At 40.8% G+C, this 27,269-nt stretch overlaps 1 protein-coding gene across 2 annotated transcripts in view; it reads right to left on the reverse strand.

The window, feature by feature from the left end:
• Positions 1 to 2,899: 2,899 nt before the first annotated feature.
• The window catches only part of LOC143210072 (uncharacterized), a 64,492-nt gene continuing 40,122 nt past the window's right edge, over positions 2,900 to 27,269 (reverse strand). For both annotated transcript variants that reach the window (XM_076426549.1, XM_076426550.1), the window contains exons 5-9: positions 11,662 to 11,884; positions 11,144 to 11,340; positions 10,159 to 10,376; positions 7,929 to 8,232; positions 2,900 to 6,846 (exon numbers count right to left, since the gene is read on the reverse strand). In XM_076426549.1, the coding sequence (XP_076282664.1) occupies positions 6,287 to 6,846; positions 7,929 to 8,232; positions 10,159 to 10,376; positions 11,144 to 11,340; positions 11,662 to 11,884 (1,502 nt within the window). In that variant the 3' untranslated portion in view covers positions 2,900 to 6,286. The remainder of the gene's footprint in view (positions 6,847 to 7,928; positions 8,233 to 10,158; positions 10,377 to 11,143; positions 11,341 to 11,661; positions 11,885 to 27,269) is intronic.

Genomic DNA, 27,269 nt, shown 5'->3' on the forward strand with positions numbered 1-27,269 from the left:
CGATAGTTTATCATTGAAATCGCTGTTCTTCTCTCCGCATTTTATTTTCTTTCACGCCTACGAATTACGCCCTGTCTACTTTATTGTAACATTCGAAAGATTCGAGCTTCAAACGTTCGACTAATGTACAGTCAGAGGCGCTAGTTCCGCTACTGAAACACCTTATTCTTGCAAAACGTTCACCGAATTTAAAATGAAGAATAAAGAATAACGCGCGTGATTCGAAATTGTTACGCCGATCTATTATTTATAGTAGACTATTCCATTCTTCTGTGTTGCGTCGAAGTGATCGTTCTTTATGTCGTGTGCTTTGTGTTTAATTTGATTATTTGCCGACTAAATACCGCCACAAGTAAGTGTGAAATTTGGATAATGTACAAGGTGGTGGAATTCGATTCAACACACGGCAACAGGAGAGCAAGGAGAATCAAGATGACAGAGGAAAGTTAGAAAAATGAGATCTATGATGAGTCTGATAACGATGAACAATGGTGTATTCGTAAGTAATTCATTTGCAACTCAAAATTTTATGCTTCCGTTTGTTTTTCTGCTTTTTTCGATTTTCCTGAAACACTATCGTCCAATAGATCACCGGTGAAGTTATATAGCTACGCTATTTTGCTATATAGTATCTTTCTTACTTCAGATAATTTGTAAATACATATATAATTATACATACAGTATTGTGCGTTCTGAATACACAGTACATTATGTTGTAGATATCCTTTTTAGCGAATATGTTTGTAATTTATGAACTAATACATAATTATTTTTAGGTCCAACGAGCGCTTCTGTAACGTCAGCAGAGCCATTGCACGAGCAAGTTGCCTTATGCAAAGTGAATAATTCATTAGGTAAAGTAACTATTTATGAAGTCTTACCGTACTTTTATTAAGCGCGAGACATTGAATTTCAAGGTTTAATTATATATCTCTTATTTCAGATGCGATTGCCAAACATCTTGCTCATATAGAAACTGAGCTGTAAGAGCTACGAGAAAGACTGGATGATATTTTAACGTGGTTACTACCCTCTCGTTCCACAACACCAACTTCTCTGCCTCCAGAAGTCAGAATTCCTTGCAAGCAAATATAGAGGATTTTGAAAATTTAAATATTCTGCTCGCGAGCGAAGACAACAATCCTGACAACCAAAAATTTCATTTCTGACGAGCGTCTGCGCGCGCATTAGTGACTTGTTCTGCCGTCCGTTGGCGCAGGGCTAGGGCTTTTGGCCATGGGCAGAACGAAGGCAGAATGCTAGCGGCTGGACCCTGAATCTGCCTTTGTTTAAGAGGGCAGCACGGTCGCACTGATGTGGCAAATGCCGCTTTACAGGGCAGCACCGTCGCGTCAACAAAGATTCTAGTTATTTGCTAGTTACTAGAATCTTACTAGATTTTGGGTCGAAAAAATGGGTTTGCGCCCTGACGTTTTTCGTCCTTGTTTGAGCAAATTTTGGGCTGGGTGAGGGCTCATTCTAAAGAGGAAGGTTCATCGCAGCGCGCTCTGGTCATCATATCAGTCAAAAAAGTCTTTTGGAGACAGAAAAATGCGTTGAAATCTGCGGGTGTTTTTCTACATTTTTTCTCTACTTTGGGCCCTGATATTATTAGGTATAAACATAATCTCGTTAAAATCATGATCAGAGCGCGCTGCATCTAACCTTCCTCTTTAGAATGAGCCCTCACCCAGCCCAAAATTTGCTCAAATATGGACAAAAAACGTCAGGGTGCAAACCAATGTTTTCGACCCGAAATCTAGTAGATTCTAGTTATTTGCTAGTTTACCTACCGCCGCACAGTGGGGTATTTCGCTGAAAAACGGGAATAAAATATTGTATCGTTATTAATGGGCTCAGGGTCATAAACAAGTAGGTCGTTGGATTCGTCTTGATGCTAGCTATAACATTATGAAATAAAAAATGTATTTCAACATTAAAAAAACAAAATATTTTTAATTTTTTTGTAGAAAAAAAATTTTTTTTTGGAATTTTAAATATAGAATTTTGTACATGTTTAAGTGCTGTTCAACTTTTATTTGAAACATTTTGTCGTCAGATTATCCGAAACTCTTGAAAAGCAATGATAATGAAATGCTTTGAGTACGATGTACAGTGTTTAGGTATAGGTGTACAGGGCACTCACAGATTTTATTCTGTTATCATCTAAATTAATATTGTTATTAATATTTGAACATTACCGATCATTCTGAAAGTTCTTCTTCGATTTCGAAACGAAAGTCGCCACTTTCGACGCTCATTTCTACTTATATAGTTATAATTCTCCAATTCAGAACGATTCGGAACCAATTCTTTTTGGACCATGATCGTAGACCTTTATCGAATGTAATGGTACAAGAAAGAGCGCGGAATACAGCGGAGAATGGTTTACCAAACTCGTCAATAAAATTTTGAAATCGAAAAAAAAACTTACAGAATGATTGGTAATGTTGTTTAGATGATAACACAGAATGAAATCTGTGAAGAGTTTGTACACCTATCTCAACTCAGTACATCATAATCGAATCATTCAATTATCACTACTTTTCAAGAGTTCGGATAATCTGACGACAAAATGTTTGAAATAAAAGTTGAACAGTATTTAGACATGTACAAAATTGTATGATATATTCAAAATTTCGACAAAAAACAAGAATTATTTTGATTTTTCAAGTGTTAAAGTACAATTTTTATTTCATAATCTTATAGCTGGAGTCAAGACGAATACGACCTTCTTATTTATGACCCTGAGCCCATAAATAACGCTACAATATTTTATTCCCGTTTTACAGCGAAATAGCCCACTGTGCGCCGGTGAAAAAACGAGGGAAACAGCATCCGCCACATCAGTGCGATCGTGCTGCCCTCTTAAACAAAGGCAGATGCAGGGTCCAGCCGCCAGCATTCTGCCTTCGTTCTGCCCATGGCCAAAAGCCATGCGCCAACGGACGGCAGAACAAGTCACTAATGCGCGCACAGACGCTCGCGCTCGTCAGAAATCTAGCTAATCTTGCCTTGAGCAGCTTGAAGCGTAGCTTCGACCGAATTCTGCCCGTTCTCCGCCCTAGGCGGGGTCTGCTCGTGGCAAGCCTGGTTGTCAGGGAAAGAGTTACTAATAAGTAGAAATAAGGTGGCGGAAACAGCCACAGATTCTGACATCTTTACTATCCTAACAAATTGGTTTAGGTTCACGAAAGATAGAAGAAGAATTAGTATGTATAATAGTATGTTAAAACAAATCTGAAAGCGAACCAAGCAACGGCATGTAGCAGCGAAAGCAGAGGGAATAAAACATAGTCTTCGTATAAATAATATTCCAGAAACGCGTTTTAATGTGTGCGATAACAATTCTAATCAGAGTTTTTGTCTTTGTCTCATAGTAGTACCAATTTATGTATACCTTGCGATTTTGGTGATTTACCTTTGTTACGTACACCAAAGACTGGTTCAAACGTATATTCCGGTCTTGAAACTGGCATAATGAAAAGAATTTCGATGGTTTGTGCCAATACATTGCAGCAGAAATACTTCCTTTCTAAAGCTGATGATGCTAAGGTTCTGCGTCCCTTTGCGGATGACTGTCTTGATCTTGAAAAAGATGGCATCACAATAAATAATGGAAAGCTCACTTTTCGTGTTAGTTGCATTGTACATAATTCTCTTTATGCTTGCGAGACATGTACACAATTAAGAGGGTACATATATTGGTAGAACTACATGGAAACATAAATCTAACTTAAATCTACGGACGGACATTGGTTTTAAAAGGAATGATTATGAAGATCACCAAGTATCGGAAAGTTTGCTTACAAAACTTGATCTAGGATTAGTGACCCAGGTACCTATAGATTATATATGCCTTTAGTTTGTTTAGGTATCGTGAACAAAATTATTCGGATTTGGGTGGAGAACGGACCAAGAAAAAATGTAAACTATAAGTGCCTTTAATATAAACACAATATCAACACGGCTATTAGAAATCAAGAATAACAATTACCCAACAGAGTTTTCCCGGCATCCACGGCCATTAAATGTCTTCAAATATTGGAAGGCTACTAATTTTAAACGAATGGTCCGATCGCATAATCTTCCTTTGGAACAAGTTACTAAGAGATTAGGGGAAGAGAAATTTCATTGTACGTACTAGTAAAGACGAGCCGCAAAAACCCAGTATCATAACTTTGACAAGCAATTGTATTTTCAGTACAACCTTGCCTGATTCGTGTTTTAATAGCGTAAGTGGAGATATTGTGGTTATTAAATTTATTGAAGAGATTCCTAGTTCTTCATTTTATAAATTACATTGTGACTGTTTTACCGAGAAAACTGATTATCCTATGGATCCATTAGAAAGTAGCAAAATAGGTATTTACAAAGTATAAGTCACCCGAAAATAATATATCTATGTTCTTCCAATGTACATATAAGAAATGTTTACTTCTACCGAATTATCGTGAAAAAGATACTTTTCGTTGCGTACGTTTCGCTAATATGAAAACTTTTCATTGAGATTCTGTTGTAAATTAAATGTAAATATGGTGTATGTAAATAATATATGTAGTTTTTTAAGCTATATGTACATAACAGATACGTTCTATGGATAAACTTGTTACCTCAAAATGTCTTAGATGTAGAAATAAAATACTTTTATAATACACATATATGTATATCATTAATTGGCCCTACAGAAAGAAACCTCTAGTTGGCTCTTCGTATTATAGCGATGTAGGCCCAACTACATAAAAAGGCGACATTTCTAACGGTTTGCCAACCTATTGGTACCGCAACGAAGCACAGTGGGCGAGAAACCGATCTTTTTGGATAAAAATCTGCCGACAACTCAGTTTTTCATCGATTCAATTGGAATTTTTTTTTAAATGTTCGTGAAGGACTATACTCTGATGACGTGCTGCGCGAAAATCGTTAACTGTCACAAGAAATCAAGAATCCTTGTCTACAAAACCCAATAACTCCGATAGGATGACAAGCACAAGGAAGTTCTTTCTCAAGAAGCGAAAACGCTAATGTTGGATCAATAAATGAATGGCGAGTCTCATAAGTGCCGAATGTAATTCTATTCAATTGGTAATTCTCAGGGCCAGATTTACAGTTTAAAATTTTGCGTTTTAGGGTTTAGTGTTAAGAAGTGTCGGCAACTCAGCTGGGACATGCACATTTATGATATGGGCGGACGAAGTATCGGAGTTATTGGGTTTTGTAGGTAAGGATTCTTGATTTCTTGTGACAGTTAACGATTTTCGCGCAGCACGTCATCAAAGTATAGTCCTTCACGAACATTTAAAAAAAAATTCCAATTGAATCGATGAAAGACTGAGTTGTCGGCAGATTTTTGTCCAAAAAGATCGGTTCCTCGCCCACTGTGCGAAGGCCCAACAAAATGCCAACCATCAATGCGTGCATCCGAAATTCTTGTTTTTCATATAAACTTTTGTTGCAACGTTTACCGAAAAAATTCAAGCAAACTTTCTGCAGTACTGTAAATTTTATTTTAGTTCTAGAAATATGTACGACTAATCACATGTTTTTAATTTTTCATCACGCCAAAGCTTCCATCAATCAGTTTCGTATTTTTTAAGTACACCTGCTGTTAGATACTACTTTGTTTTGTATCTACAAAACAATTTTAGATATATAAGTAATCTTAATGCACTGAAACACGTTCAACTAACTATACCGTCGATCGACAAAAATTCCAGATAGCCGCATATCCTCGGATCTGTGAAAAATATAACTTCACCCGCATACGCATTTTCTAAAAAATTTCACTTCACTACTGTTTCACTGTTATTTAAATTATACTCGACGGAAGAAGCAATAATACAACAATAATCTGCTGGATAGTATCCAGTGGTACATGAAAATTATCGAAAAATTCAACATGACAAAGCATTCGAAGATATTTCAAGAAAGTTTCCACAAAGTTTAGGATGATTAAACCGTTGCCTAAATCGGTGCCAAATTTTCTCATTCGGTCCCTCACAGAGGACCGACATATTTCATTTTGTATTAATATGCATTCTTTATCGCACAGATTTTCTACATCAAACATATGAATGAGATTCTTTGGTATCTCACCGGATGCTCCTTCCGCCGAGTATACAGGACTAACTATGACCGCTATCAGCACCGGAGGGATGGTACGTAGTACCAGATGTGTATAAGCACCGGATTCCTTGTGAATGTTAGGCATACCTACGGTTCTTGGTACTACAGTCATAAGATAAGTCGCCCATAGAAAATAAAAAAACAAATGTCTAGGAGAACACTAGCTACTGTAACATGTCTTGCGCACATCGGCAAGTATTACACTGAAGTCGTCGTCGGCCTTTGATACATGCTCCATGCTCTGAGATTGCTGAGGTTGTTGTTGTTGTTGTTGTTGCTGCTGCTGCTGCTGCTGTTGTTGCTGTTGTTGTTGCTGTGACGGATGTTCGGAATACTTAGCTACCACGTCCATGCTCTGATGGTACTGTTCCATCGTGTGGCCGATGCCCACGTTCGAACACCGACTGTCTTTGCTTTGATCGTCGACGATGCACTGAGAGTTCGACATGTCCATCTGTGACTGTTGTGGCGCGTAATAGCGCAGATCGCTGGCGTAATTGTGATTGCTGTCGAGTAAATTCTGCGACGACAGGCTGCTGTGTGCCACGCTGGACGGGTGCGAATATTTGAAATACTTCTCCAGTTGGAGAGCCTGCTGTTGATCGTCGTCCGCTGACATGCCTGGGTCCATGTGCCCCAAGATCGGATGCTGTTGACCCGCGTTGGCAGCCTCCGACTGGTAGTCTTGGTGGTGGCTCATCTGATACCGGTGGGGCACGCCTGGAACGCGTTTTTTGAGAAACATCGTTTTAGAACAGCTTCAATATACAGGATGATTCTGGGAACTGGTACAAGCAACTGTCCCAAAATAGAGGAGAAAATCACATGTCATAATACGTCCTAAGTGAAAAGGAAAATGAGGGAATAATAATCGGGTCCCATGGGGAAATCACCGACACGGTTTTCACCGACTCCAGATTTGACCGACAACGAATTTGATCCACAACAACTTAAAACGACCACAGTATGTATTACGAGGGTAGTCGCAGAGAGAAGTACCCGACCTTGACATATAGCTGGCGGTTGTTATTTGAAAACTTACTATAGCCAAAAGTACAATCTTTATAAAGCCCAAGTTTGAAGTCTGAAGACGCTACATTGTTTAGTATTTGTTTGACAGCCACCAATAGCATTTAGCGAGAAAGAAAGTGTTGTTCCATCAGGACAATGCACCAGTTCACACATCCGGTATCACGGTGGCCAAAATCAATGAGTTAAAGTTCGAATTGCTTCCTCACGCACCCTATTCGCCAGATTTAGCCCCCTCAGACTATTTTCTCTTTCCAAACTTGAAAAAATGGCTTGGTGGTAAAAGATTTGCCAACAATGAAGAGGTGGAGTCTGCGGTTGATGGCTATTTTGAGGAGCTCGACGGATCTCACTATAAACAGGGTATCGAAGCTATTGAACATCGCTGGGGAAAGTGTATCGAGCTAAAAGGAGTCTACGTTGAGAAATAAAATTATTTTTTCTCAAATTTTTTGTGTTTTCTTTGTTAGGTCGGGTACTTCTGGGACTACCCTCGTATCATACAGTATTATCATATGTATTATCATACAATATTATCATACTGTGTCTCAAGTCGTTATGAATCAAATTCGTTGTCGGTCAAAATCGTTGACGATCAAATTCGTTGTCGGTCAAATCTGGAGTGGGTGAAATGTTGTCGGTGAAAACCGTCTCGGGGAAATTTGTGTCGGTGATTTCCATGGGGCCCATAAGAATCAATCCGTACGTCTTGTCCACTGGGAGCCGTCGAAACGCAGCAGCCGATATTTATGGGAAATTGAATAAAGTATTACCAGAACAGCCTTCGGCAGCTCCGCGGAGTCCCATCGATTGTTGCCGATTGCCGCACTGGACAGGATTATAGTTGCTCTCGACGGCAGACTGTATGGAATAGTTGGCAGTTTTCGAGGATTGTGTTGTCGCGTAGTGTTGCAACGACTGATCATGCGGGGATGCGACTGGCGGATAAAATGTGCCCGTCACGGAGCCAACGTTTTCGAATCCGGAGCGTAGTTTGTTACACGACACCATCATCCCGTTCGCTATGCCAACCGCGGCTATGCTCGATGGTTGTCTCTCGAAGTTTAAGTAACTCACCTGAAACATATCCAAAATGCAAATTAAACAATAGAAGTGGCCGCTGTTTCAGAGATGGTGTCAAAAAATGAAAGTGCCACTTGACAGAATATAACCAGACTGCAGATTTGACGCAAAAATGGGTGGGTAAAATTTGAAACAGATCACAAAAGAATTTGAAAATGTCTATATTCTGAACTTGTTGAAACTATTAAAGAAAGAAACTCTTATGAGATTCCTAATTCCTGTTTTGCATAATTAATTGTTCGCCGAATTAAATACTGGTAGGCAGTAGCGCGTTATAACTAGTTGGGGCCTTGGGCAAAGTAGAATTTCGGGGTTCCTAACCCCAACTAAATAACTTTATGAGAAAAACGTAGAATTTGGGCCTTTTTTGGATCTCGGTTTGTGTTCGGGGCCCCGGGCATTTGTCCAAGTTGCCCATAGGGCAGCGGTTTCCAACCGGGGAGGCGCCAAAATTTTCAATAAAAAATTAATGTTCATACCATAATAGCTACAAATAAAGTAGTGCTGCATTTTTCAAATTATTTCGAAGACCTTGATTTCTCAAAGGTTTTGTGAATACAGAATCCATTTATCGACGATCAAGAAGGCGAATTTGAGCTGACAACCATCGAAAAAGAAAAATTGATAGAATTATCATGCGACAGCTCAGTGAAACAAAAGTTTCAAAATGAAACCATAATTCAATTTTGGGTGAACCTTAGTGGAGAGTATGAATCTTTGTATTGCAAAGCAATGCATGTGCTTCTACCGTTTGCAACGTCTTATTTATGCGAAACGAGCTTTTCGGCACTGGCTGGAATGAAAACCAAATATCGAACCAGGTTAATAGTCGAAAAAGAGTTACGAGTGGCACTCTCCACATTGCCCCCAGGATTTGATAAACTTTGTGCCAATAAACAACAACACTCGCATTAAATTTTGATGCATTAGATGTAGTTTAATTAGTAATTTAATATAAAAATAAATATGCATGTTCGTATTGTTATAGTAAAACCTTGTTATTATTCTGTTAATTGTAGTTTTCAGTATTTTTCTGTAGTAAAGTTATTATTATACAAAGCGTGTCTATATTATTACAGGGTGGTCATTTTATCTGAAGACAATTGAAATATCTCGAGAACTATGTCTATGTAATAAATCAAAAACTACTTTTAAAACTACTTTTCTCGAGATATCCCCGATTTTCAACGATTTTTTACCCATTTTGATTTTTGTCCATTACAGCGCCGTCTGTGAACCAAAATTCAAAAACTCCTAGGTCAAATTTGTGTATTTTTTTCTGGAGAATCCAAATCTGCAATGAGAAATGGGGGTTCCCATTTAAGTTTTTTATCTTCCCCCACCTCACCCCCAGGGGGTGGCGAGTTTGGTATCATTGGATGTCCCCCTTCGCGCGAACAACTTTCATTACCCACTTGTTTTGATCCGATGCATAGTTTTCGAGATATTTCAATGTCTTCAGATAAAATGACCACCCTGTTATATTAATTAAAAGATAGGGAGGCGCGGGAAAAAATTTTTTTTAGGGAGGCATAGTAGCATAAAGGTTGGAAACCGTTGCCATAGGGTAACACGTCACTGCTGGTAGGCGTTAAACGAAGTGGGCTCTTCCAATCGTCGATCGTCAATAAAATTTGCAATGATAAAATACAATGGCAGGCAATTAGCTGATCTGCTTCTGTGCACGCAAGATTAAACACGATTAGAACTTCCACAGAATGACAATGGAGCGATATCAGACTGGAAGGAATGCGACTCTTATTAGTCAGAACAGCGTACTTCTGATTCGCAATTAGCGTGGCAGATATAAACAATTCGCGATCGGATCGGTACGCTGCTTCAGCACGCCTATTACTTTATAGGAACCCGTAGATCTCTCGGGCTTGTCAGCCAGAAACGGTAGATCGAAATGTTACTTACTGATTTCTTATAAGTTAGCGTGTCCGTGTAAGCACCAGAATTCTGACACGACGATATGCTAGTACCACCAGCATGACCTGTGTGCAGTTGATTGTCGGTATTCATAAAGGTATACCGTTTCGTTTGTTCAGCCATTTCACCGTGCTGTTTCGACGTACCCTCCATTAGATCTCGATCGGGATCCGGGTTCTGGTTAGACGGCAGATGCGTTCCGTCGCCTGATTAACATTAGACAAGCACACGGTTATTGCACTGGTTCCAACTGTTACAACTAGACAGCGCATCTTTAATTCAAACATTGTGTTGACGTGTAATACATGACGAATTCTCCGACGAAAAGTTTGCAGAAAAATTCTGATATATTGAACATTTTCCGATGCGACTCTCGAGATGGCTCCGATATCAGCCGATTTGGCCGGCGACGTCCGATGCATCTGTCTCTAAAAGAGAGCGTACGAAAAAGAGACACAACGTCGGACGTCGGCCGAATCGTCCGACATCGGATCCACTGTGATCGCACCCTTAATTCTTGCGTCCGTTTCGATGCTAGTTAATGTAATAAATTTTTTAATGTTTTCGGCGCAACGGTTCGATCGTTTATTACGAATTATAAAGCAACTTTGCTAATTGTCAAACAAAATCAACGTTTCGATCCCAGTTTGGATCTTTTTCAAGATTTATTTCAATCGCGTTTGTAAATTAAATATGCTGTTGTAATTTTGGAAAAAACAGAAATATTAAATGATGGATTGTAAGAAAAATTGTTCATAAAGACCCACTCACTTGCTTTGGGGAAAATAAATTTATGATGAATGTGCGACACGTGTGTTGTGTGCGTCGTACATGCTTGTTGTCAAGATACTGATGTACGAATGTATTTGAAACCGATCTAGGTTATATCAATCGATGTAAGGCGGTAAATTTGAAAAGTCATAATATGTTCTTAAATCCACTCTTACTAGTTAATGTACGTTGAAAATCTTACCATCGGGCTCGGGACTGGCGACTGGAGATATGTCTGGCGTGTGAATGATAGGCGTGTAAGGGCTTCCGTACAGGGAATTGTTCTCCGATTTGTACTCCTGGATACTTTGTTGTTGCTGTTGGTGATACAGGGATGAGATCGGGGAATGGCCACCCCACGGGATCTGAGGAATGCCTTGGTAATTGTCCATTTTGGACCTTGAACAAATATTAAACCGTACCTGATAATTTCTGTGGAACACCAAAGATATTCTGAATCTAAGAAAAACCGTCGGGTGCGTGCGGCTTCTTAGATCGTGCAGTTCAACACCGTGAACAAATTAAGCTGGACCGTGATCGCATTTGCAACGGGTCGAAACAACAGCGTCCCCCCGGTAAAATCTACATCGTATAAAATTAATCTGGATATCACGCTGGCCGGACCAGGGAGTGCACTTGCGCCCGCGATTAATTCGCCGGTCGTGGCCGGATGATCTTGAAAAATCGATACGAACCGAGAGAGAGAAGATATCGACTTACATGGAATGATGAATCGTGGTACCGGCAGGGTTGGACCTATTGCCCGCGGTGTTGGTTGCGGACGGAGGAGAAGACGGCGCCCCTGGGGTCCGTTTCGCGTGTTTCCTACGTCGTGGCCTGTACTTGTAGTTCGGATGTTCCTGCATGTGTATGACCCTCAACCTCTCAGCTTCCTCGACATACGGCCTTCTGTCCTGTGGGGTCAACCCTCGCCATTTCTTTCCTGAAATATACGCGGCCTGTCCGTTAACGGCCGAGCGTTCCACAGTTCTTTCTTCGACGACATCGCATATTTCCAAGATACCAGTATACGGATGCTACACTTTTACGACCTCGTTATGCTTACCGCTGTTCCCGCATAGACTGTGTAGCGTGACGGAATAGTTGGACCAGCGACGAGAGAACACCGTGGATTCTTAGCGCAACGAATATTAACCCCTAAGGGGCCGTTCTCTTTTCAGCCCCTAAAGAAAAGCGCCGCGAAAGTCCTACTTTTACGTTTACGAGGCGTAATTTGCTTTATTCGGCAGCATGTAGCTACCTGTATTCATTTTCACCGATATTACCGGAGCTATTAATTGGTTCAACAGTAATTACGTTCATACAACACTAAAAATGATTATTTGATATTACTTCATAAATATAACAAGAGCATTTATATTAATATACAATATACGATTTATTATGCTTACCATTGTTCCTGAACCGAAACGATAGCGTAACAGATAAGAAAAATGAAACGCAATTAGAAAGTACTTAATAATTGTATCTTACTGTACATGAAATTATTTTAGAAAACTATCTGGCACCTTATAATACTGACTAATAAAAGACTATTCTGTACGTCGCACACTGGTCCACGCGCTCGATCTAGCTGTTCATTAATATTTTAGCACTATTTGAAAGTTTAAAGATGTGGTAATTTAAGTCGTTGGATTCGTTTTGATGCCGGCTACAATATTATGAAGTCAAAAATACATATCGGCTTTTAAAAATTCGAGGTTAAAATCTCAATCTCATTATTTAATTATTTGATTGACTTTCATTATTAAATTAAATTTTTTTGTCATTTTTTGTATTGAAATTGGTAGACTACTGAATGTTGATTAAGTTCTGTTTAAAACATTTTTTTCTCAGATTATCGGAAGTGTCTGATAAATCGGGTTCAGATTTTAAATAAACACAATAATCAATCATTTTTGAATGGATTTGATAAACATAATTAAAAATATTTTATTTAGAACTGTACGAGAAACATAATATTAATTATAAAAGACAAAAATATAATTTTTATTGTATAAACAACAATAACAATTGACATTATATTATATTATATTGACAAATCATTATAGTCATCACTTTCTTCTTCAACATCTTTCAATATTAATTGTTCGACTGCATCATGAAAATGCTAGAGGTTCGGTTGCAATTCAGGCGACACATACTCTTTAAACAATAATAACTTGTGTACCGGGGCCGAATGGGATGTGATTTTTGCATGATTTCATAGAGAAAAGAACGCTGATACTATAATGCACTTTGATAAAATGAGGGACAATAAGGGACTCGAAAGATATCCTTTATCAAAGATTGAAAACTTTGAAGATTCTCTTTAGTTCATTGAGCATTGTTATCTCAATAAATTATAAATATTAAATCTTAGAGTACAAAAGATATACTCTAAATATAGACAAATACTATTCATTTGCAACAAAAATGGACACATAATATTAACACATTACCGACCGGTGATTATTGAATAATTTTGAAAAATCTACGATACATGTGTGTGGCTAAACACTTTCTAATGGAATTTTTAATAGCAACAGCAATTTTTCATTGTGAACTAGTGAGTCACCCTCAATAACGTCATCTAATGGTCTCATTTAAGATTGCAATATAAAAGAAAATTTCTATGCTTTCTTTTGGTACAGCACAATTATTGAAAGTTCTATTAATAGGCTTCCGGTAGGTAAAGTGTTAAATAGATTCTCCAGGGTATCAATAAGAAAAGAGGTAATTTTTTCGGTGGCAAATAGTATTCCTAAAATGTTGATTTTTAAATGCTTGTTCTAATCTCTTTTGTTCTAATCTCAGTTTTTAATAAATCTCATTAATTTCATCGTTTTCGTATGTCATGGATATTTAGATACATTCAATAAACATCGATCTGGACAAGTTGCTTTTTTACCAAATGAACAGCTAGATCGAGCGTGTGGAGCAGTGTGCGTCGCATGCAATAAATAATAACGAATCAATTGACGGAATCCGATTTAGGCGAGCGGTGCGCGTACTCGCCAATTTTCCCGGTATGTAATAATAATAATGATGGACGGTCGCGATTCGTTGGATCGAATACTTTCCGCCAGGGGTGTACTCTTAATTCGTCTTATGCGACTGAGCCCCTAATTGCCCCTCGGTGCACTCCGGATAAGATGCGTAAAAATGGTCGGGGGAGCGTAGTAGATACGAATTAGAGAGGAGGCTTGGCCGGAGCGGAGACGACGATGGAATCTGCCTTAGTTGCGTTCAATATGCCAGTATGGTAGGCCCAGAATATCATTAAGCAAGGATAAGGGTTAATACGAACGTAAGCTGTTCACGACAAGAACGAAAAACTTGAGCGAGGCGGATGTATATGGTGTGCCGTACATATCTACACGGGATCGGCGTACATACACAGGGTCCCGTATAGGTACATAGGCGCATGGGGGCGTAGATATGGGTGCGCCCGTGCCTTTAGCCAGCCACAAGGCACGAACCATTATTTCATATTTCATTTTGTATATTTCAACTCTGGAGGAGACGCTAACCCGAAGGACTCCGCCGGAAGGGGAGGAAAGAAATAAGAGAAAACGAAACGCGTCGAGGGGAAAAAAAATTACGAAAAACCACCGGTCCTCTATCTTCCATGAAAGTCCATTTTTATCGTGCATAGCCGCTACTTTGCGATCTCCGCGTGCGTCTCGAGCAATCTCATGTTATCGAGAACGTAATCGGAACCGTTCATTTTCTATCGTTCGATAGACGAAATCAGAGAAAATACAGAAAATTCGAACTATCGATTATATAGTTAAATTTCACGTTAACGATGAATCTAGTCAAATGTTAGTGTAAATATTATCGAATTTAATGTGTAAATTAGAACCAATATCTGCCGACGTTATCCGTGACAGTGTTCTCTTACCGGGAAGTTCTATTACAATAATTATAATTTGCAGTTCTTGCTGCACTCTTTCAAGTTGCTCGCAATAAGATCAATCAATATTAATAGTTGCATTTGGATTAATGTATAATACATGTGTCGCCCATCGACAAGCTACAGTCAGCTACACGAACGAAGTGTCACGCGGTCACAATTCATGCAGCAACCTAACACATTATTATCGTAATAAGCGGTATTGCTTGCTGGAACTTCGCTGAAAAAACGTGCACCGTTATCATAACTGATTCGAGAAGCGACAAAAAGATAAAAGCGGTGAAAAAACACCGTATAAATTAAAATAACGAACACGAAGGAATCATGAAAGAAATCCTGATTCGAAACTGTTTAGTCTCGCCGGTCCCCGGTTCATTTGCTCGAATGCGTTTCGTAGAAAAACCGAAGTCATTCGGAGGATGAAACGAAGAAAGGGGTCGGGGAGGAGGGGGGGGGGTGAAGAGAAACGGCACCCGAAACATTTTGGCTAACAATAAGTAAACTTAATATAATATTCCTGGGCGTGCTTCACGGTGATCTAGCTGGCAGTGATTCATCATCACACCCGCGCACTGCTTCCCACCATGACGTCCTCGTTATGTATTCTAATGGTTGCCATGTATCTCTAATTTACCCTGCTCTCAACCCCGGTCAGACGACTTCATTAATTTCAATGTTTCGGCTGAAAGCGGCTACGGGATGAATCGAGGATACGCCTGTCCCCCTACCCCCGGTGGATTAACTATCGAGTCATTGTTTTCGACCGTTTCAATAGTAATCCATCTTGCAATTAGCGTCACACAACTATCTTGTGCGGCGACTAACTGCATCAATTATTAAGCTTGATTCAATTACACGTAGCACATTCAGTTCGCAATCAGAGCAGAATGATTAAAACAACTCCTCGTTGCTCGCGGTATGCTAGAGGCTTGATTTACACATGTTTATTACATTTTAGTTAAAATAGTTGCTCTTTCATCAAATATTGAAATAGCTTTGACCGCATTTTTGGGGCGAACAGCCCACCGTGCGACGTCGCGTCGCGAGGGCCTCCGTTATTAAATGACTATGATTGCTGGAACTTGTTGCAGCCACGATGCAATCATCGAATCTGTGTTCTATCGTAAAATGGGTTCGGCCGGGGTTGGCTCGATCTGGCCCGCTAAAAAAGAAGCGAATCTCTGCCCGAGTCGAGCGAACGAACGAACGAACATGCATGCGTCACGCACAATAAGTCAGTCGAGCAGAGAGCGGTGCGTACGAGGAAATTTGATTCGAGTCGATGCTAATGGGCTGCGTGCAGTTATCCGCACAGCCAAATGTGCCACCGCGTTGCAACGCTTTGGTTCGAGCACACGCGAATTCTCCGAACGGTGATAACTGCGCCGGGGGTCGGAGGGAGAAGAGTCTCGACAAATTATGTCTCGCGATTCGATATTGCTGGACGATTCGACGAGACGGAGATCGCTCGTGCCGAAACGTCTTTTTGCAACTGTCATGCCCGTTCGGCTGCCGGCCGCTGACATTTTCCAGAAAGCTCGTAAGTTTCCGCCAGCTAATTAACGATTCCGCGGGTGATTTACGCACGCCGACTGCCGCGGCTAATTCAACCGGCTGCTCGTCGATTAAACGGCGTTTCACGATGCACCGCGATGCAGCCTGCCGTTTGCGCTGCACCGTGTGCAACCCCGGCACTCCGGGAATTCCGTTACGCTGGCGGATGCAGCGTCCCTGGAACGTGACATTTCCAGAATCGAGCGAGAAACTTCGCGCTCGGCATTTAGAATACCATCGGGAATTAGTTACTACTTGCACTACGATCTTATTCCCCCACCTTGGCCGGCGTTTTAATAGCGTGTAGAATGCGCCGGGAACTTTTCTGCGGTGTTCGAATGCTTCCAGCGCGCGTCCACCCCCTCGTCGAGCCGACCGGCCATTGTTTTGGGGAAATAATTTTCGCGGGCCTCGAATGCCGATCGACCAGCGATAATCGAACGTCTGCTCCCGACGAGCCGGTCGATGTTCATTAGCCTTTTTTTTATCCTTTTCCTTTTTAATGCACCGGGTAATCGACGGTGGGCTCGTCCAATGCGATCTATAGTTCACGCTGACTCAGCTTTCGAAAGTTCTCGGTGAAAGGATCGCGGATTTTCTGTGGTTTCGCAGAAATTCACAAGCAGATCTTTATGCAAAATTGAAAATTTTCTACCTGAATTGCGGCAAACCGGAGTGACATAGAAATTTATTTTTCCTCTTACATAATGTATATTTTCAATAGATTGAATATTTTAATGTTTTGAATTATACCGACACACACGTAAGGGGTTAATGAAAATCTCGCTAAACGAAGGAGGCCTGCCGGATCGTTCGAATCGATTACGCGCGACGAATCGGCATTGCGAAGCAGAAAATCCGGCGATTTGCTCCGAATACTGGCTGTCCTTATGGTGCGATAGTTAATGTAGGCAATGGTTCGAAAGAGTGGGGCCCCGGAGAGTGGAGAGGATAAGACGTTAGAGACGAAGAGGTCGAAAGCAGGGCCCACGGATCGGTGGGACCAGGCATCGTGCACCCCGCCCAACCTGGGTCGCCCACTGTCACCATTAATAATACGTCTCCCGTCTCGTGATGTATCTCATCTCCGTTGGCGTCGTGTGTTGTGCCCCATGTCCTGTCGTGTCGGTGTTTAGGCATCGTTGTGCGTGTTGCACGCGGTCACACGCACGGTAACGCAGAGACAACCACACACCAAAGCCGTAGACGTGCGCGCGACCAACATATACACACGCGAACGCAAACGTTCGTCCGCGCATCGACGTGTGCGAACTTCGTTCTCGCAGTTTCACTCTATCTCGCTCCCTTCGCAATTTTCTTTCTTTCCGTCTGGCTCTTTGTCCCACCCCCTTAAATCGAGCACGTACGTGTTTAACTTTTTTTTTCTTAGATTGCGCGAAAAGTTCGTTTTGTTTTAGGTTGCGTTTGCATCGACGCTGTGATATCAGACCAGTGAGAGCGCCTTGCTTTAGTGTGTTAATGTCATCTATTCGACGGTCAAAGGGAAAACTTTAGTAACCCTTGTGCCAATAACTAGGGATGGGATCAAGTTCAATATGTACTCACGAATTCGAGTCACACACACACACAATTTCAATAATCAAATTTCATTTCACGAGTTTCGATTACTACTTGAAAGCAATAATGTTTCAATGATTATATTTGAGAAGTATTCATTTTATACAAACTGGTATCGAACCTTGGAATGAGTACTTACAAGTTTCGAAAAGATACTTATGAGTACTTCAATGTTGAAAGGAATTGAATATTTCACAACTAAAAAAAAATAAAATATAATATAATAATTGTATGAAAATATGAAAGCATTCCGTTGGTTCGCCGGTAACGCACACAAAGCGGTTATGCACGAAATTGGTGTTCGCGTGCGGTGCATTGCGCAGGCACACCCATACGAATCAGACGAGGAGGGATCACACGCACCGGGTCGTCGCGTCGTCGCGATGCACATGCACGACGCGTGCGATGACTACGATGACGACAATGACGGCGACACGCTCTCTACGGCGCGTGCACCTCTCGACTTTGACAGTTACTTTTCGGAACAAAGACATCAGGATCTCGTAACGGTCCGCGGGGGATACGAGCTCTTTGTTCGATCTGGCGTTTGCTTTTCGTCTCGCTTCGGTGTTTATACTCATGTACTCTTGCTTGATATGTAAAATAAACATTTTAATCAATGTACTAGTAAAAATCAATATTTCAGAAACAAGGATGAAATATTACATTTCGAAGTTCCATTTTAATCAATGTATTAGGCTCCCCCAAAATATTGTTTCAGCACAGCGTTTTAAGCAAGTAAGTCTATCTAAACAAAACCACACACAAATGCGTGTTTGTCGATTTTATTGACATATTGTACACAGTATATAGAGTCGTCAGCACATATACACGCACACAGTCGATAGTGTGGGTAGTGGGCACGTGGACAAAGCGAGCAAACTGTTGTACGGCTGCCCCGACAATCTCGTCGAGCGGATTCGTGGCTCCCGGGTTTTGCCCGACGGAAAAGTAATCTGTCCCCGGCGATCAGCCAGCTCTCCTCGAGCTCTCCTGATCTTAATGGATTATCTGATGCGTTTCAGTTCGTTCGGTAGCTGTAATCGAGTTCGTGGTAACTCATGAATGACGGCGACCGAACGCTGAATACATACCTTTAACGTTACGACGGTGCCGTACTACAAGGACTCAACGATATATGTAGAATCGGTCTTAAAACTGAATGTACAGTGACCGGGGCAACTTTATCGATCGCCCTCTAATCGTCGTGAAGCAGTAGACAATCCGGAATTCGCGCGACCCATTTTCTTAGATCCTCCAGTTCCCGGTTTCTTCCATCAAAGCTCTACAGCACCACTTTGGCGTACCACGATTTATACGAATGTATGGCAAAAGCGTCAATTTTGAGTTATTCTACTAATTCTTCGGGAGCCAGTTCGAATGATTTGAGTGATTCATTTAGATATCAATGAAATCTCTAAAATGTATGAAAGCATAAGGGGGTAGACTCTCGTTTGTAGGATTGCAAGGATAAAAAGCGCTAGATAAAAGATCAATCTAGGACGCAATCTCCCTGAAAAGTCCTATTTTTACGTTTACGAGGCGTAATTTGCATTACTCGGAAGCATAAAGCTGCGCTTGTGGCTATTTTCGCAAAGCTGCGGCAGCTACATGCTGCCAAATAATGCAAATTACACCTTGCGAACGTAAAAATAGAATTTTTGAAGGCTATCGCGGCCTAGATTGATCACTTATCTAGCGCTTTAGGCAAATGAAAACCCCCAATCCTGGAAACAGTAGCGCGTTATAACTAGTTGGGGCCTTGGGCAAAGTAGAACTTTGGGGTCCCTAATCACAACGAAATAACTTTATGAGAAAAACGTAGAATTTGGATCTTTTGGTTGGGGCCCCGAGCATTTGCCCATAGGGTAATGCGCCACTGCCTGGAAACGAGTCTTCGCAATGAAGAGAGAAATGAATATTTATGTTGTTCCGGTATCTTGTCAACGACGCAGAGCATTTTTATTTCTCGTATAAAGATCTAGCCATCGATATCTAAGAATTGTGTAAGGGAAATTCTAAACTTTGAATATGAGGCTCCCCAATGAAGTGTAGGCCGCAACTTGGAATTCCTTCCTGGAAGATGATTCGTCGCTGTATTAGCCAGGTTGCCTTGACCATTTCGGAGTGAGAAGCGTCACGGCTCTGAACCGCGATTGTTGTGTCGCGTTATGCGTAAATCAACTTGTCAGCCGTAAGAAACAACGCAGCCCCGGCTCAGCGACGAAAACGCAGTTCATTCGAAGAGGACACAGAGGCTGAACTCGAATCTACTTTTGGCACGATCTGCTTGGAAATTCATGGGAGAAGGCGACACGCGTTTGTCAGGTTCTCGAACGCGTCTTGTTTCGCGGCAAGAAACTACCCGGAAACCTATTTCAAACTAGCCAATAAAGTTCTGTCACGTAATACAATGCCGTCCGCGCCGTCTGTGGTTCCGATAAAAACGAGATATTACTGGTTCGTGTAACGAACGTCTGGAAACATTTAACCAACGAGCTGAAGAATTTTAACGAAAGAAAACAATAGTTTTCGTCGAAAGGTATGTACAGGGGCCGGTGATCGTTTACACGACTTATCTGTAGGTTGACGATTCTGGTTCTCGATGTAGGACGGTCTAACAACAGCCCGGTGATAATGCATTATCTTTTATTGCATCGGGACTTCGGTGTTGATCTGTTGAAATTCGAACAGTAGCTCTGTTGTCAATTTCATCGGTGAATTATTGGGTATGGGAATAAGTTTCCGCCCCTTTTTGTTGAAAAGAAGCGTATAAACAATTCCCATAGCGTGGAAACGTTTTCCAACAGTAGATCGATCGACGTTTAATTCAATTGACAGTTCATCTTCATCAGTTGTATCTTCGAATTTTTTGGCACACCATCGCAATCTTTGCCCTTACGTCGAAATCATGGTTTTTAAAGGAGCATCGTCCCCGTAAATTAAATATAATATAGTAGATATATAACACCTTTCTTTAAAACAAAATAATGCAACATGACTTCCCGCAAATGCTGCTTACTTGGAACAAAAGTCGACATTTTTCACGCGAAAAATTGACTGCTGTTCACGCTCCAACAAATTGCCACTAACTGCGTTTTGAAGCTCAGTTAGACATAGACCTTTCAAAAACATGTACTACGTTCCATCAAATACGCGATCGGTACTTAAGTACAACGACATCTGTCAAAAGTGCGGAAAAAACTTATTCCCATACCCAATAATAGAAATTAGCTTATGTTATCGGCGCACAGCTTCGATCCAAAATCAAAACAAAGCAATTTTGCAATTTAAAAGATTCTTCTCAACATTTCGATCCACGTAGGGATCATCTTCAAGAGTTACTTATCTTAGCAATTGAATTTTTTGTGTTACATTGACGCAAAGAAACTTTCATTATGTGTGTAATTTTCGCCATCCATGATAAATATTCCGTTTTGTCGATCGTAACGAATTAATAGAAATTAGTTTATGTTATCGGCGCACAGTTTCTTTGCGTCAATGTGAAGAATGTTTGGGATTGATACAATGCGGATTCTCAAGGACTGGTCTAACCCAAACAATTCAATTGCTAAGATAAGTAACTCTGGAAGATGATCCATACTTGGATCGAAACGTTGAGGAAAATCGTTCAAATTGCAAAATTGATTTGTTTTTGGATCGAACTTGTGCGCCGATAACATAAACTAATTTCTATTTATCCGTTCTGAAAGTTTCAAAGTTTACCGACACATTTCTTCCATTAGTGCATTAAATCCGAGCTATAAATAATACTTTACGGAGAAATATAAAACTGGGGTCCCCGCATTACCACCCTAAATCGTGTATTAGAAGATAGTCTCGGAGCCGAGCCGAGCGGAGCCGATTCGTGCCGGAAACTTTCGCCCGAATGGCTCGATCGGAGCCGTCACTTCTGATCGAAACTGTACGGGCGTGGTGCAATGCAGACCGACGATCAGGAAAGACAAAAGTCGAAGTCAAGTGATCGGTGGAAGGTAGAAGGTAGAAGTCGGCGCTCGAGGGGTCCCACCTCCGTGTGTCTCGTTGCCCGTATGCCGTATACACATAAGAAAACACGCGAGGCCCGTCCTCGGGCCGCGCCGCGCGCTGCCGCGTGTATTTTCATAAATATAATAATTTATTTCTCTCCGATGGTATACCCGGCGCACAGAGCCAGAGAGAAGATGTTGTAATCTTCGTGGTCGTCCCCGTCGTCATCGTCATCGTTCCCGTGGCTCCTCGGATAGGTGGGTCGGCCACGAGTGCAGCGTCGTCAGAAGGCAAGGTAAGGGTGCGGCCAGACTCCGCTCTCGACTCCACCTCATTACCCGGCATTCTATGCAAAGACTGCGCTTATGGCTTATTATTGCTTTAGCTTAGCCAACCCGTCGGTTCCTCGGCTCTTCGTGTTCAGTCTATGTGCACGAACGCGTATACGCTCCCTTGTCGATGTGCGCGACCACGCACGCACAAACACACGCATCGACAACTGCATATATGTATACAACGCGTGATAGTCTATACATCTATAGAATATTTTGTCCTGCCGACTTCACATAACAACCGTTCCGCGTCGATTCGCCAAGTCTTTATCCCTGGTCACTCTCGTGAAATTGTTACATTTGACGACGGTGACGTTTTCGTTTTGGCACCGTTCTCTGCCAATAGTATGCTACAAGTCTTATCCGTAATGATCGCATGTGCTGATATTGTATATTCAATGGTGATCCTAGGTTTAGCAGTTCTTCGGGAGGCTTGGAACTGCTGCAACCCTTGAAGCGCTTTTATTGGGATCAGATTTTTATTCGGTCAGGGTGCACAGTTCGTATTTTTCGATGTAGCGGTGTTGATCTTTATGCATTTATGGCTTCAAAAAATTGTCGAAAAATGCTGGAAAATAAAATTCCACAGAATTTAGTACGATTTTTATTCATTTTGGATCTACAAAAACTACTACCACTGATAGCAACATTTTACATGATTCCACTTTCTTCAAATTTGTCTGCACAAATTGAAAATTGCATAAACATCCGCGGTCTAATGAATAGTTACTGAAAGTTGTCATTTCGCATGAAGAGCCGCTGTCTGATTATGAAAGTGGTCTAATAAGGGAAGGACCCCAAGTGTCCGACTTTTGTAAGATGATGGTATATATATAGATCCCTAATGATGCCTGCAAAATATTAGGTGCGCTTACTCAATAGTTTTAAAGATATAAACAATTAAACTTTCATAGCTTGTTGATATACCATGATTTGCAGCTCAAGTTTTCAAGGTTGCGTGAAAGTTCAATTGTTCATATCTTTAAAACTGTCGAGTAACTACACCTAATATTTTGCAGACATCATTAAGGATCCATATACCATCGTCTCACAAAAGATTATCAAAATCAAAGTTGGACACTTGGAGTCCTTCCCTTGTCAGTCAAAATTTAAAGAAGATGGGTTTATCAGTTATTTCACATCACATTATTTCGAACTAAATGAGACAAGAATGATTGGAATCAAGAAATTATGGCCACAATTGAACGAAGAAGAAACATGTCACGATTACCTGGTAACTGATCGAACGGCAAGAAGGATCTCCGATTAATCTATCGAAGACGGAAATAGTTAAACGAATCGAGTTATGCACCGATTCGTCCGCTTCTGTCACTCCTCGCTTCGATGCTCATTTTCTATCTATGCAGACACGCAATTATTGGAGGCGATCTTGTCGATAGTGTTCGTTTATGTCGGTGTCGGTTCGCCTAACAGGGCAGCCTCTTCTCTACGTAATTGTGCACAATGTTTCTGATACCGTGTTATCTGCTCGGCGTTGTCGACTGGCGACGGCCACGGAAAAATCAGACTGCCATTCACAGATTTATGTAATTAACTGGCACAGATTTCATTGGCGATTACCGCGACCAATGGAATATCGCGAAACTAACAATCGCCACCGAAGATTGCCCCAAGCGGTCCCTATTGGCCGATTAACGGCTCGGTACGAAGCACAACTTGCAATTAGCATTATTCTCGGCCATTTTCGAGGGTTGCGAAATGTATCGGATCGGGCGAGTAAACGCTGCTCGATCATACAATAATTGCGAGAACGATTTCTAGCAGTTAATGACCACGATATCGGGTAAATGTTGTGACTTTTTGTTGGAGATTCGAAGCCGAAGGCTTCATCCTCCAACCTGGACGTAAAGGTAAATCCCAAGAAAAATATCCTGTAAACAGGAGCCAAGTTCCTATGGCCGTAAAAAGTTGCGAGATCAAACAAAGTACGGCCAATTTCGTTAGCTTAGAAATACCTCTTGCAATACTGAAAAAAGCGTCTGTAAAAATTAGTTTAAAAGAACGCTATTTAATTTCCAAAGAACTTTTTAAACCAATGGCCATAAAAGGTGTTAGGTAGCGGCCAAGTTTGAATAATTTAGCCCTCCATGTAACTCTTCAAAAATTAAATAGCGTTCTTTTAAACTAATTTTTACAAACACTTTTTTGAGTATTGCAAGAGGTATTTCTAAGCTAACGAACTTGGCCGTATTTTGTTTGATCTCACAACTTTTTACGGGCATAGGAACTTGGCTCCTGTTTACAGAATGTTTTTGTTAGGATTTCATTATCAAGTAGGTATCAAAGAAAAAAAATGCTTTTCTAATCTGCAAGACAAAATCCAAATTCAACGTATCGAAGATTAACACTCTGCCGGCGACGCTCGGATCCCTTTGCCCCCCGCCGCTATAGACGATGCTCGGTGCAGTTTCTTTTGTTTACGTTAGAGCTATTGTTTTTCTCATCATTATTTGTTGCGACTTCGAAGCTAATAAAACGTATACTTATATATTATGTTATGCTGCTACATTATATCCTACGTACCTATTTCGTAATGTTTTTTTTCAATACAACCCCTTTAAGGTGTAAAATTTCAAACTGATAATTATTCCTTTGAGTGTTTGTTATGGTGGACCTATGTACCAAATTTCAAGCTTGTAGGTCAATGGAAAGTACCAAAAAGGTTTCGATGATCTGTCAGTCAGTCAGTCAGTGACAAATTTAGCGATTTTTGAGGTCCTATATCTCGGAACCTACTAATGTTGGAAGATTAATGTTTTGCCAATATTGAGACATGATAGCATTTAACAAGTGTACGAAATTACATCTCTCCATCTGCCTCCAGCGCCGAGTTATAAGCCTCTAAAAAACGGCTAAGTTGTTTCGTGTAAAAGGAGGTAGTGCGAGATGTCTTCGTTTCGATGTTGTTCACGATTTTATCAATTTTTCTATGAACCCTAAAAATATTTCAGTGTCACACATCTTAATATAAGAAGAAATATTCCGCTTTAAAATAGTCTTATTTTGACCTTCTATGAAGAATTATAAAAAATATGAGAACGATTGTGGCAATTGTGTTTGCCTCGCCAACGGGAATACATTCTCACTAGTTGTACAAATTTACATATTCATTTTTACGTATTTTAATCTGATTGGGGAAAAATACCGCGCGTTTACCCCGTAACAACGACAGTGCGGAGCTGCGGTAATTCGGGACGAGCAGAGATAGGCGAAGTTCGTTTCCAGCGTCGAAATCCATCATCGTGGCCCCGGTTTCTGTCAATAACAGTTTCCACGAACGCATAATCAGAATATTCCCCGAAAGATCCTAAGCGCCGATAGGGGAAACAAGGTTCAGCAGGTAGGATCTAAACGGACGTAAGTAATGCACGGCGAAGGCCGAGTGTGCAGACGATATAAAGGAACAAATGAGTTTCGTGATCGTACCAGAGCCCGATCTTGTCTCGGGTTAATCGAGCAACGCTGCAGAAAACGAATAGAACAAACTGTTTGCAGAGTGAATCGGCCAGCCGACGATGAGAGAGGAGAAAATGACGAGGGTGAATAATGCTTCGGCGTCCGATTCGAAAACTCGGGGACAAACTTTTGCATTATGCCAACGCCTGACTCGTCCACGCCGTTTCCAACCCTCTCGACGTTTACCTACAGCAACGCAATTCAAATGGAAGCTTTGATCCGCGGATAAGCGCAATTTACGACAAACTTGGGAGTTAACTAATTAGAGAAAACAACGTGCGATTCCATGACGGAGATATCGGCTTTGGAACAGCTGGGGACTGAGCCTAATTCGATGATAATAGTTGACTGGAATAGAACAAGCAGATCGAATGCGCTACAATATTGTTAAGGAAATAAATAAATATCTATTGGTGGCTCCTGTACTCTTGCGATTGACACAATTTTATTTTCCATGGAAATCCGCAACCCAGAAGTGCACTGGTGGTACACGTGTTACATATTTTTAGTACACTGGCTGAAACGAACCACTTCGCTTCGAAGATGTTTCAGGATGGTCGAATTATTTCTGCAATGTCATTGTTTGTTCGATTCGAAGTGAAATCGTGATGAAGCGAAGAATAATCACTTCCACCGAGAAGTGATTTTTAACTAAGTGATGACTTTAAAGACTTTACATAGAACGGAAGAACGTTTTAGACATGACATTTTTTTACATACCAAACAAATTTATTCTACATACGCTTATCCGACATCTCGTCGCCTAGCAGGAATGTGCACGGTGTCGCGAGCGACGCCATCGACTGCCACTTAAATGTCATCAATCCCGAAAGTTGGCTGGCCATTTGCGATTTCGCAATTTGTTTGTGCTAATCGGGTCCTGCAGCGAACCAGAATTGGGCAAAAATTTCATCGACGATTGACGACTAAATTTCTACTTCAATCGTTAATCGCAATTAACTATTGATCTCCTCGTTTAGTCGTTAATTGTGATTAACGATTAAATTATTATTAATCGTTAATTGCGGTTAACGATTAAATTTCTACTTTAGTCGTTAATTGCGATTAAAGATTATTAATCGTCAATTGGATAATTGATTAATGATCAACTGAGGAAATTTCGAAATGGGGAATACGTTCGAAATGGAATCAGATCTGTATGTATACTGAAAAAAATGTAAACTGAGTTTAGGTGTATTGTCATTTGGTCTATAATACAAACTCTGTTTACGTGCTTTTATGTGTGAAGTTATTATTCCTGAAATATATAATTATTTCTGTCAATTCTCCATCCGTTCTCTGTCTCTCTCTCCCTCCTTATTACAATTTATGGATAGAGCGTGAGGCGATTAACTTCAACAATTGATTAAATCATCCGATTTGTCGATGGTTCCTTTTTTTAATCAACGATTGACGATTAAATCAATCGCCGATTTTTCGACGATTTCTTCATTTAATCAACGATTGACGATTAACTC

Source organism: Lasioglossum baleicum, chromosome 6 (genome assembly GCF_051020765.1).
Source record: "Lasioglossum baleicum chromosome 6, iyLasBale1, whole genome shotgun sequence".
Taxonomy (NCBI): Eukaryota; Metazoa; Arthropoda; class Insecta; order Hymenoptera; family Halictidae; genus Lasioglossum; species Lasioglossum baleicum.